Source organism: Bidens hawaiensis, unplaced genomic scaffold (genome assembly GCF_021521415.1).
Source record: "Bidens hawaiensis isolate Kalapana, Puna unplaced genomic scaffold, B.hawaiensis_p1.1 tig00000296_1, whole genome shotgun sequence".
Classification (NCBI taxonomy): domain Eukaryota; kingdom Viridiplantae; phylum Streptophyta; class Magnoliopsida; order Asterales; family Asteraceae; genus Bidens; species Bidens hawaiensis.
This window is the reverse complement of record NW_027491024.1, coordinates 3,102,604-3,115,535: the sequence shown is the minus strand read 5'-3', so window position 1 is coordinate 3,115,535 and position 12,932 is coordinate 3,102,604. Positions and strand designations below refer to the sequence as shown.

Here is a 12,932-nt window from a genome sequence, read left to right as displayed (position 1 = left end):
TAGAAGAGATTGTCTTAAAGCATGGAAAAACGCTAAGTCCGAACTAATTTCATACTTTTCAAACTTACAAACTGGTGTGAACTTAACAACGGATGTGTGGTCGGTACCTAATGGTTCGCCCGACTCATACATTTGTGTGACGGCTCATTGGGTTGACCCCCGGTCGTGGCAAATGATGAAACGAACCGTTGCGTTTCAATTGTTTGATTACCCGCACACGGGTAGAAATATTTTTAAACTCTTGGATAAAGTCATTCGACAATACAAGATTGAAGATAAAATCTTTTCAATATCGTTTGATAACGCGTCCAACAATACGGCCGCGGTTGGCCATTTAAAATTAAAGTATAAACCTATCTGTGATGGAGCGTTTTTTCATAGCCGATGCATTGCACATATTATCAACTTGGCCGTGCAAGATGGGTTAAACGTGATCGAAACGCAAAGAAACAATTTTAAAAGAATGTTACGAGATGTTTTTAGCAACAATTCAACATTTTCAAGATACAAAAAATTTTGTGAAGAAGCTAACTGTCAATGGTTGGGGCCTAATTGGGATTGTCCAACAAGATGGAACTCGACTTGTGAAATGTTTGAGAAAGCCATCCAACAAAAACAATCGTTAATTGCGTTTCATCAAATTTTGTCAAATAGGGGTAAATGTGCACCGTACGATCCTAGAAACTGGTTATTGATTGAGATCGTTACGGAGGTTCTTCAAATTTTTAAATCTTGCACAACTAGTTTATCCGGGGTTTACTATCCAACAAGCCCCATTGCTTTACCAAAAATTGCTGTCATGTGCACAAAGTTGACTGAAATTCATTGTAGGGGTGCACCTTATTTTGATATGGGTGCAAAAATGAAAGAAAAATTTAGAAAATATTTTCAACAACTACCCGCTGTTTTGACCTGTGCGGCTGCGTTAAACCCTTGCATCAATGTTGGTGGTGTTGAAGCTTTAATAGAAAAAATTTGTGATGAGCTAGAGTTAAACGACGATCAAAACCCCCATTATAACCAAACTTTAAAGAATGCTTTCAACACCACCTTGGCAAACATGTATGATGTTTACCTTACAAAACACGGGTCGTCTTCCCAAATTCATGACTCGTTAAGAGCTGTTGCCCAATCCCAATCCCAAACCGACCTTGAAATGGGGATGTACTACATGATTTGGGAAGACGCCGGTAAACGTCAAAGGGTAAACACCCCAAGCAGTGAACTTGGAAGGTATGGTGGTACCAACTTTGTGAAACACATGACTCCGGATGAATTTAGAAGTCTTGATTTGCTGGCTTGGTGGAGAGGTAAGGAGGATGAGTTTCCGATCCTCGCCGCCATGGCCAAAGATTTACTAACGGTCCAAGCTTCCACGGTAGCTTCGGAGTCTGCTTTTTCTGTTTCTGGCAGGGTTATATCGATTAGGAGGACTCGACTCACTCCACCAGCTGTAGAGATGTCGATTTGCTACAAGGATTACTTGGACTCTTTAGATAGGGCACAACATCAACGCTCACTCGAGGGGGAAATGGAGTATGAGGCGGCCTTGTATGAAGACGAGGTCAATCAAGGACACACTCAACCAATGACCGATGAAGAAGCCGCGTACGACGATTACCTAAGGAATAGCTCGGGATCGGGTAGCGAAGAAAATGAGTAACAAACATCAACTTGTTAATGTAATCGTGTCTAAGCATTCTTTAATGTTTGTATTTTTGAGTTACGAATATGCGATAACGATTTAATGTTTGTATTTTTAATGTAAAAGCTATAAATGAAAGTTATGTGTTTTTAATCTTCCAAGCAAAGAATGCTAACAACGAAACCCTAAACCCTAAACCCTAAAGCAAAAAAAAAAAAAAAAAAAAAAAAAAAAAAAAAAAAAAACCGGTTAACCGGTTAGACCGGTTATTAAAAACCGGTTATAAAAAAACCGGTTTAATAACCGGTTCTAACCGGTTTCTAAACCGGTCCAAACCGGTTTGGCCGGTTAGAGTTTTCATTGATAAAAACCGGTTAATAACCGGTCCGGTTATTAACCGAACCGGTTTTTTTCTGGATAAAAAAAACCGGTCCGGTTAATAACCGAACCGGTTTTTTCAAAAAAACCGATTTGTGCACCTCTAGCCAACGGTAAGGTTGACCAGTCAACTCACCTCCAACGGCTATATTGCCCTGCGACCACAGCCACGCCGACCTGCCGCGCCCGCCTTCACCTGAGGGGTGTAGCAGTGTTCGCGAGCCACGTAGGCGGCCGCTCCCACCCCCCACCCCCCACTAGCCTCAGTCTAAGCTCGCTATATATAAGATCTGGTACGCAAAAATGAAAATAAATTTTTGACGATCACATGGATGATTCACTTCATTTTAGAAAAGAAATTAGGGTCTGTTTGGTATGAAGTAATGGAATAAGTGGAGGAATGGAATGGACAATGGAATGAAATGGATCATTACCATTCAATTGTCTTGTTTGGTTTTCATATGAGAATGAAATGATTCATCACTTTATTAATACTATTATTAATATTAATAATAATAAATAATAATAATACAAATATTAATAATAACTAGTTTTTGGACTTATGCATTGTGGTGATATTACCGAACCAAACAAAAATAATCGTAAAAACGTGATTCACGTATGCACGTTATGAAATGTTTTTAATTCATCAAATTTAAATTAATAATAATAATGTTGATAATATAATAATATTACATTGTATTATACAAACTAATAATATTAAAGATACAACGGTAATAATAATAATAATAATAATAATAATAATAATAATAGTTGTTGTTGATATTTTCATTCTTTGAAGGAATGAAAAAAAAAACACCTTTTATCAAGGAATGAAAATGCTTAAAAAATGAAAGAATTTCATTTCTTATGAATGATCAATTCCATTACTTCATGACAACCAAACATACTTAATTTCATTCTCTTGAAATGATCTATTTCATTCCACTTTCCATTTTTTTATACCAAACCCTACCTTATTCTCGTGTAAGCGACTATGACAAGCTGGTAACAACGTACGTAATTATCAAGTTACTAATTTAGTTATTTGAGACCGAGCATTGAGATGTACGACACAAATTTCCTTAAAAAATAATTATATGGAAATTGGTTTTTATTTGTACTTTTTTAAGAACTGACACTTGGCCACCCTTTACTTTAACTTAAGGTTTAGTTTAATCTCTTTGAAATCAACATCAAATAAAAAGAAGATCCTTTGAGATCCTCCATTTGGCACTTTTTATAACATGAATCAATTATTAATCAATATAACGATAGCCTACATATAATTAGAGATAGTGTTATTTATACACCCTTTATAGGATGTATATATGGTTTAAATGTGTGTTAAAAGGGTGTGTGAATAACCAAAAATGATTTATGAATAACCATGACCTATAATTACTACAATAAGCAATTTGGTAGTTTTATATTAATTAATTAGTAAAAGTAATCAACACAATAATTCAATCTACAATAAGCAATTTGGTAATTTTATATTAACTAATTTGTAAAAGTAATTCAACACAATAATTCAATCATCAAACTAACACACAAGGTTAAGGCTAGGGAGAGCAAATGATACCAGGTAAGGATGCAGGTACCAATACTAGTATTGAAATGTTGTATCGGTACTGGTATTAAATTTTTAAGAAAATCAGGATCAGGAAATTTAGAATTGATACTGGTATTTTCTGAAATTTTTCTACAGTACTAATACCGAACCGAGTATTTCCAATACCAGTACCGAGCTTATTAAAAATAAGAATTGATACCGATACGGTACCGTAATGAGTTTGTTACTACACGATGCAATTCTTTGATATAAAGATAACGTTTGACCATTAACTGAAAAGAATAAATATTTTTTAATAATAGATACTCAATGCACACAAATTTAAATAGTAACTTCAAGAATCACATAAACTAATTTTTTTAAACGGTACATAAACTCATGACCTCTTCATGAGATCAGAATTTGAGTATTGTGATGAACAATATGATAGATTTAGAATTAAAATTAACCGGTCTGTATTAGTCATTAAAAAACGTAACATTTATTCAGTTATATATGTTGCTTTAACTTTCAAAACCAATATAATTTTGTAATCTTGTATTCTATCTCTTTTTTTCTCTCGTTTGATCAACAAAACCCTATACACTATTCTATCATGAGGTTCAAAAATGGAAATCTATCAATCTAAAAGGTTGACATCCCGTCTTAATAAGACTCACTCGTATATTGAGAATAACTCAAACGCTAATAAAAAATTATTCTATTAATCGCGTCTTATATCATTAAAATATAGAGCATAGAATTGCTTTCTAGATTAAAAAAAACACATACATTATCATCATCATCTCGTCAGCCACCAACTCCAATAAAGGGAAGAATAGGGATAAAACATAAAAGCATTAAAAGAATTATTCCCATCAATTTGTTACATATTTTAAAGAAAGAAAAGAAAATAACAAATAATTAATCAGGAATGTTTTGTGCATCATTAAAATTGGTTTATACTATATAAACAGGTGTTGTATCATAAGCCAATCACTTTATTTTAGCTGAGTTGTATAAACTAAACTACATATAAAAAAATAAACTTATACTAATTTATAATAGTTTCCAGGCTTTTATATATGTTTTGTTATGAAATTGAGAGCCGTTTTGGATCCAAACAGACACCTATAAATTTAAAAAGGGTAAAAAAGGAAAAAAAAGACCAACCGTTAATTTATCATTCTCTCTCTCTGGTGAATCACCAGTGTGACTGTCACTGACCTTTGTCCTCAAAACCTGATCAAATCCACAGCCACTAACCATAACCGTTACGGTATTATGCTTCTTATCACTTACTCACACTAACTGATTGCTGTGTAATTCATTGACTGTTTGTTTTGTTAGATTTGTACCGGATTTGCTGAAATTGAATGTAATTCTGTTCATTAATTGACGGTTGCAGGTTGTTGATCTGAAGGCTTTTCAGCTGAAAATCTGTTTATTAATTGAGAAATCCTGTGATCTACTTTACCTACACACCGATTTCGCTTCGCCAATGCTATTGTCATGTGAATTTGGTATTTTCCATATGCAGTTGGAAATTAACTGTTTTATATAAGGTTCTTTTATTTTTAAGTTCGAAATTGAAGCGAATTCTGTTAATTAATCGAGTATTTGATGGTTTCCGGTTGTTCTCAAGACATTTCAGCTGGAATTCTCTTCATTAATTGAGAAATCTCTTTTGATTTCACTTTTTGTGATTCATGCAGTTGGAAATTAACTGTTTTCTGTTATGATGTACTTTTTTTCTTTTAACTTCGAAATAGAAGGCGGACTGGCAACAAGTTGCGCGACTTTGTTATGATAAGTTTCTGCTTTCTTAATTGTGGAGCTTATTTGGTGAAACAATAGTTTGTAAAGTTGTAACAGAGGCTATAACTTTGAAGTTAAAAATGGATGTGAGAATCCTCTGGTTCCATAAGCTGCAAATATTTTCAGGCCATAGACCACCACGGAATTGGTTACTTCTATGTGTTGTTAGTGTTTTCGTGCTTGTCGCGTTATTAAATTCATTTTCTTCTGGTGCTTTCAACACTCTCACCACTAGTGTAAAACCTGAAGTGTATACAAACTATAGAAGATTAAAGGAGCATACGGAAACTGATTATATTGAGTTAAAAACTATTTCATCTGGAGCTAGTGATCCGAAACAAATTAGGTTATGTGGAAAGGAAAGAGAGGACTATGTTCCTTGCTATAATGTGTCTGCAAATCTGTTATTAGGGTTTAAGGATGGTGAGGAGTTTGACCGGCATTGTGAAGTATCACAAGACCAACCGTATTGTTTGGTTCGTCCTCCAAGGGATTATAAAACTCCCTTGAGTTGGCCAGTTGGTAGAGATGTGATATGGAATGCAAATGTGAAGATATCCAAGGATCAGTTTCTTTCTTCTGGAAGCATGACAAAGAGGTAATTCTTTTAATATGATTAAAACGAGTTATCATTATTCGTTCACATTTTTCACTTAATCTTCTTTAGGTTAATGCTGCTTGAAGAGAACCAAATTTCTTTCCACTCAGATGACGGGTTGATCTTTGATGATGTCAAAGATCACTCGCGCCAAGTTGCAGAAATGATAGGATTAGGCAGTGATGCAGATTTTTGGCATGCTGGTGTAAGTATGATATAAATTTTATTACCTTTTTGAACAATTTAAGTATTGATTATTATTTTTCTATTGTTATTAACAGGTGCGCACAGTGCTTGACATTGGTTGTGGTTTTGGAAGCTTTGGGGCTCATTTGCTATCTTTGAAACTAATGGTCGTATGCATGGCTGCATATGAGTTAACTGGTAGTCAAGTTCAGTTGTCTCTTGAAAGAGGCCTTCCAGCAGTTCTTGGCAACTTAATATCAAGAAAACTCCCATTTCCATCATTGTCATATGATATGATTCATTGTGCACAATGTGGTGTTTCATGGGACCAAAAAGGTAGTTGCTTTTGTATATAATAAACTTTCTTGATTTGGGAAAAACTGTAAAGTAATATTAATTCTAGTGATTTCATGAATCAGATGGAATGTTACTTATTGAAGTGAACCGGATACTAAAACCAGGAGGCTACTTTGTGTTACATGGAACTTCATTAAGTACAAAAGAAGGAAGCATGATTGAAGGATTTGTCCCCAAAATTTGTTGGACCTTGATTGGTCGACAAGAAGAAACGTTCATCTGGCAGAAAACTACTGATTCTCAATGTTACTCATCTAGGTGAGACTAGTAGTCCCATAAATTTCACTGTTAATGTTTGTGAAAACACGATTTATTGAAATTTATTTGGTTATGAATCTAGCACGCAGGGTGTCATTCCTCCTTGTAGAGAAGAAAATGAAGATATTCGCTCGTATTATGAGCCACTTGCTTCGTGTGTAGATGCGACAACAAGCAAACGATGGGTTCCCATTCAGAACAAATCTTCTAATTCCCAAATTACCCCTGCTGATCTGGAAATTCATGGTAAGTGTTGTTTTCCTGCAACTTTTTAAGCACAAATCGACTCTAGTAAGTCCATTATTGATATGTGTTTGTTACTGCAGGTGTCAATCAGGATGAATTCTTTGAAGATTTTGAATCTTCAAGATCAGCTTTAAGAAATTACTGGTCTTTACTTACACCATTGATTTTCTCCGATCACCCAAAAAGACCCGCGGATGAAGATCCGTTACCTCCATATAATATGATAAGAAATGTTATGGACATGAATGCGCGTTTTGGAGGCTTTAATTCTGCTTTTTTAGAAGCAGGAAAATCAGCATGGGTGATGAATGTAGTGCCGGTTAACGAGCGTACAACGCTCCCTCTTATACTTGATCAAGGCTTTATTGGCATTCTGCATGACTGGTAAGGAGTTAATTTGATTCCATCTGATAATTATTTAGAAAAAAAATTTCCTAAAAGGGACTGTTGCATATCTTTTAAAAGCCCTTAAAAGGAAAATATTACACTTCAAACTGTCAATGTTTGATTGTTTTCTCTCTCTCCAAATCTAGTTGAGTTTTTTTTTTTTTTAAATAAAAAAATTCATGTATTCCTTCTGTTTTAAAATTTTAATAATAACAGATGTGAAGGACTAAAGCATGTGCCACTTTGTTTTAAGGCCAAAAAACAAAACAAATAAAATGATCACACATTGTCATGTGAATGAGTCCTGCAAAAACTTTCCTACTCTTGATGAGCTGGTTTTACAGGTGAAGATGTTTTTTACTGTACCAACAAACTTTTCATCATAAGTTTGGTAAGTGTTTTCATTCCTTGTGAACCATTTCCCACTTATCCAAGGACATATGACATGCTTCATGCCAATGGGCTCCTCTCACACCTAACATCAGAAGGATGCAGCATCACAAACTTATTTCTAGAAATGGACCGTATTTTACGCCCTGAGGTACTGTATACGTATGTTATACAATCTTTTAGTAGTCCTAATGAGATTAAAATTTTATTAATATCTTTTATGTTTTTTTCTCAGGGATGGGTTGTTCTTTCAGATAAGTTAGGGGCAATAGAAAATGCACGCGCAATTACCACACAAATACGATGGGAGGCGAGAGTAATTGAACTTGAAAATGGCAGTCAAAGGATGCTGGTTTGCCAAAAACCATTTGTAAGAAAATGATTTTTACCAAAAGGGACATTACTCTGCATAGAATCCAATGATGTGTTACACATGATCAAAAGTTTTGCTACCACATATCCGAATTCATTTTTTTTTCTTTTTAATTTTGCAAAGGTATTGTAGCATTTCTGGCTCTTTCCCCATGTTTTGTTCATTAATTCTTGTAATTGAAAACGTTATTGTATCAAAGTTTACTTAATATGCGATGTGAAGTGGTGGATTAGTACAAGATTAAGTCACCTATCTCTCCTTTGCTCTCTGGTAGCCATTTTCTGACCATATCTTTCAAATATGTCACCTAAATCAAACAAACCAACTTCTCTTAATTTCTTTGACATTGCATCAAACATAATAATACCTTCTTCATTGGAGTAATAGTGCAAGAATCTATTGTAGTCAAACCTAGGCACCTCGAGTCCTCGGTTCGTCACTCTCTCAATATACTTGGTTGCTTCATACGACTTCCCAGCCTTAACCAACCCACCGACAAAGATCGTGTCAAAATTGATCAAAGGGTCATTTCCCTTTCTCCCTCTCTTCCCTAAATGCCCTTGCAACAACATTACATACGTGTGCATTGTAGGCTCACAGCCTCTCCTTATCATCTCCCTGAAAACATTTGTCGCTTCATTTGCCTTTTTCAACCTCAAAAGCCCCTTGATTAAACCATGATAAACGCTTATGTCCGGGTTATCGATCGTCTTTGCAATCGCGTACGCTTCACGAATCCTCGCTTTGCTCAAAAACCCATAAATCAACGAACCCAATATCTCGCAATCCGGCTCTATCCCTCTTTCACGCATTTCATCAAACATCACCCGTGCCTGACCAAGCTTGTCCTTCCTAGACATCCAACTGATCACAAGCTTATAAGTCGAAAGCCCCACCTCATTAATCCGATTAACCCTAACCGACTGAAAAAGCTTCATCGCTTCATCAAACCGATTCGTCTTGAAAAGCGTATCCATCATCTTCTCAACCGCATCAATCTCCACCTCAAACCCCTCATCCACCATCAAATTCCAAATCTTTGAAGCCTCAACCATGTCACCCACATCACAAAACCCGCGAATCAAACACCTATACATAAATCCATCCGGTTTAACACTACCACAATTCTTCAACTTTTGAACAATGTACTTAGCTTCCTCAACAAGTTTACACCCACACAACATATCAACCACCTTATTCAAAGTCCCCAAATCATACCCATAACCAAACCCGTTCATAATATGAAAGAAGTCAACGCATTTCTTCATCTCCCTAGCAGAAGCCAAAGTTTTAATCATTATTTTATAAGTTTTATCGGTAACCAACCGGCGTTGGCCAATTTCTTTAACCAAGTCCCATAAAAGGTCAATGTTTCTTGATTTTCCAATGACATCCAACATTTTGTTGAGGGTGATGGAGGTGTGATTAAAGTTGTGAGTTTGGGTAAAGATGTGAAATTTGTAAATGGGTTTCCAAGAATAAGGGAATTGGTTGCAGATTTGTAGGAAGAATTCATGGGTGAGGTGGAAGTTGCAGTGGTTGAGGGAGTTGTGGAGTCTTGATTCTGGGGAGTGCTGTTGTTGGTAGAGGATGGTGCAGACACGGAGGAGCTGTGATGGGTTCACTAGTGTTATCGGGTTGGGTGTGGTGGCGGTGGTGGAGTTGAGGCGGTGGTAGAGGGAGCAGATGGTTGAGGAAGGGTTTCGAAACTGGATTCGCCTGATCATTTTCAGGGCTTCTTGACCACTGTATAGTCGGGTCGTAAAATGTCAGTTAGGCAGTGTGGATCATATTTTGGACTTAAAAATGTAACTTTACCAGCCGCCACCAGGGGTGCGCATGAGTCAGTTTGGTTCGGGTTTGATTTAGGGCTAAAACCGCGGGTGAGCAAAAATCGGGTCTACCCGAAATTACCCAAGACCCGAACTGAAAATTAACCAAAACGGGAACGATATAATGTACACAAAGAAGTTGGTCTTCGGTCCTTGTAATCTCCACAAATCGGGTTTTCGGGTAGGTTCAGTTTTATGACTAGTTCTTCTATTGATTGAATAACCAAGTATATAATTTTAATTTGTAGCCTGCAAACAAATGATGAATCACTATCTATAATAAAACATAGATTATATAGAGATAGAAAAGAGATGCAACAATTAGAAAGATACAGACAAATACAATAGGTTTCCAGATTCGCATTTTGTCGAACAACCGGTATGCATTAGTCAAAACGGTTAAATGTGTAAAATTCAATTCAGTTTTAAACAAGAATCGTCATTAAATTGAAGGAAAGATTGTTAATTGTTAAATACCATTACAGACAAATGCATTCGTCACACTATAACTTTTAGTTACATCGGATAAGAGTTTGCTATCAAATCCCATTAGTGACAAAAATAAGAAAAAGCCATTTAAAAAATGTTAAATTTTTTTATTTAATGTTTTTAATATTATCTAATGTTTTTTAATATTAAATACTAGCTTAAAAGCCTGTGTAATACACGGGATTTGTCAATGTCAAATATAAAAAATAAATAAATAAAAATGCAGTAAAACAAATACTCAAATACATACTATAAATAACAAATAATAAGAGGTATAGAATTTAAAATTTACATTTACATATAATACTGATGAATGAAACTTTACATTTAGGATCCATAAAACTCTACAAAAACCTCTCTGTAAGCATAGCTCTCTAAGATCCTCTTTAATTTAATGCCTTAAATCATTCATCAAAGGCATTAAATTAATAATGCTGATAAATGCAAGTTAATTTCCAGACCTATGTTCATCCTGAATCAGTAGAGCTCCTAAATTATTTTAAGAAAAATAACTTACATGTACAAAGGGTTTCAGATCATAGCCACCTTATCTTGCATACAGTTTGTAGCACTAAATTGGGCGTTTCCTTCAATATTCACCCCCTTATCTCAACCAGCGTAGTGTTTTTTTCACTCATAAATCTTGTAAGGAATTGCAAAGCAATCCTGCACCGGATACAATAAAAAATAAGTACTAAAGTTTAAAACTTGAAAACATGTAAGATCATTATTAGTTATAAGACGCATAAGCAATAAATGACTCCCAACAGATCATTATTAGTTATAAGCCTGCACTGTTGAATGACCAAATGGGTGTATTAGTTATAAGCATAGCCGTTTGACCAGTTATACATAGAGAAGACAAGCCGAATTTCAGTTAAGAGTAAAAGCACCATCAGATTAATATTGAATGAGCACTTGAAGGTTGTTTACATCACATCATATGCTATGTTCACTGTTAGATAAAATACAACTCCAAAAGTTGAAATTAAATAAAATGAGCAAGCATTAGGGTTAGGAAGATTGAAGCAAGAGAATATAAAGATTTAAACGAAACAGAGCCGAAAACATTAAAATGAAAACCCCCAAATTAGCTTCTAATTTAAGTAACGCGCATCCCAAATGAGGTCAACCCACCCTAATAATAATCAAGAACCCAATCAATCAATTATTAATTAATAATCGAATCGAAGATGAACATACCTAATCGTTGGAGAGGATGATGAATTACAAGTAGATTTTGAAGGTTTGCCTTGTATATGACCTCAAAAAATATGCCAAGAATGAAGAATAGTACAGGGATTGGGATTGTAATAATTAAATAGTTGAGGGTCTATTATGTCACATTGGGCATTTGGGCTAACCAGATTGTACTTAAAACGACCCAATCGGTAAAAATGAACTCTCATAAATTTGAAATTACTTACTGAGGAAATGAAAGAAAAATGAGGGGTGGAAAAATTATGTTGTGTTTCCAAGTTTCATTTAAGAAAGGAAAAGAAAGAAAAATTTAAAAGAGATGTTCCCGAGTTTCATTTAAAGAAAGAAAAGGAGGGGAGAGAAGAGAAAATGATAAGTAAAAAATAAAAGAATTTGTATCTTTCTAAATTGAAAAGATTATGAAGGAAAATAAGTTGAAGAGAAAGAAAAGATACCAAAAGAAAAGTTAAGAAGAGAAAATTTTCTTTTGCTTGTTTTTCTTTTCTTAAATGATCTCGGGAACACAACGTTACTGTTTTTCTTCTCTTTATCGATCTTGTGCTTGATTACCTGTATTGTAGCAGTTACCAGCCTAGCCACAATCGCGACCGCCACCACCATCAACCGTCGTCGTCACCCACCACCCATCACTGTTGCCGCCAGCCACCATCGATTTTATTCTCTCACAACAGACCATTCCATTCCGCCTTTCATTCTTATTTCCAATATACCAAGTGCCATCTTAGTTTCTCTATAAGGACAAAGGGAAATTCCATTCAATAACAAATTTAGGTTTTCTAAGTTCTCGATAAAAGGGCAAACGTTTTGTCAGTAGCGCACGCATCAGCATTTCCAAGTTGTGGAAATGATCCAGCATCTGCAGGACATCTGAAGCAGAGAACTGCCTATTGAAGCTGAGGTGGCAAGTGGCAACAGTATCGACATGTAAATAAACAAACAAACTACTTAGTGTGTGATGAGGGTGTTACTCATAGTTCCACGATAATATATAACTGATAATTTGGAGATGGCAAAAGATCGCGTCAGGTAATGGGTGAAAACGAATAATCTTAGGGCATCCATAAACAGGTTGAATAGGATTATTACAAAATATATATCCTTACAACCAAAAAAAATAAAAAATAAAAACCCATTTTTTTATGAATAAAGAGATTTAAGGAGCAATTTCAAACCCATTTGACCCACTGGAGATAAAACAT

At 35.2% G+C, this 12,932-nt stretch overlaps 1 protein-coding gene and 1 pseudogene across 2 annotated transcripts; one reads left to right on the top strand and one right to left on the bottom strand.

The window, feature by feature from the left end:
- Positions 1 to 5,331: 5,331 nt before the first annotated feature.
- LOC143620644 (putative methyltransferase PMT5) lies at positions 5,332 to 8,429 on the top strand. Its single transcript, XM_077092289.1, has 8 exons — positions 5,332 to 5,994; positions 6,064 to 6,199; positions 6,276 to 6,516; positions 6,600 to 6,795; positions 6,878 to 7,041; positions 7,122 to 7,426; positions 7,838 to 7,969; positions 8,054 to 8,429. Exons 1-8 carry the CDS (start codon positions 5,477 to 5,479, stop codon positions 8,198 to 8,200), a joined length of 1,839 nt encoding a protein of 612 aa, XP_076948404.1. The 5' UTR covers positions 5,332 to 5,476; the 3' UTR covers positions 8,201 to 8,429.
- Positions 8,430 to 8,434: 5 nt separating this feature from the next.
- Positions 8,435 to 11,180, bottom strand: LOC143620635 (putative pentatricopeptide repeat-containing protein At1g26500 pseudogene; annotated as a pseudogene). Its single transcript, XR_013151368.1, has 2 exons — positions 11,030 to 11,180; positions 8,435 to 10,272 (listed from the first exon to the last, which is right to left on the bottom strand). The product of XR_013151368.1 is annotated as a putative pentatricopeptide repeat-containing protein At1g26500 pseudogene (transcript).
- Positions 11,181 to 12,932: the final 1,752 nt, after the last annotated feature.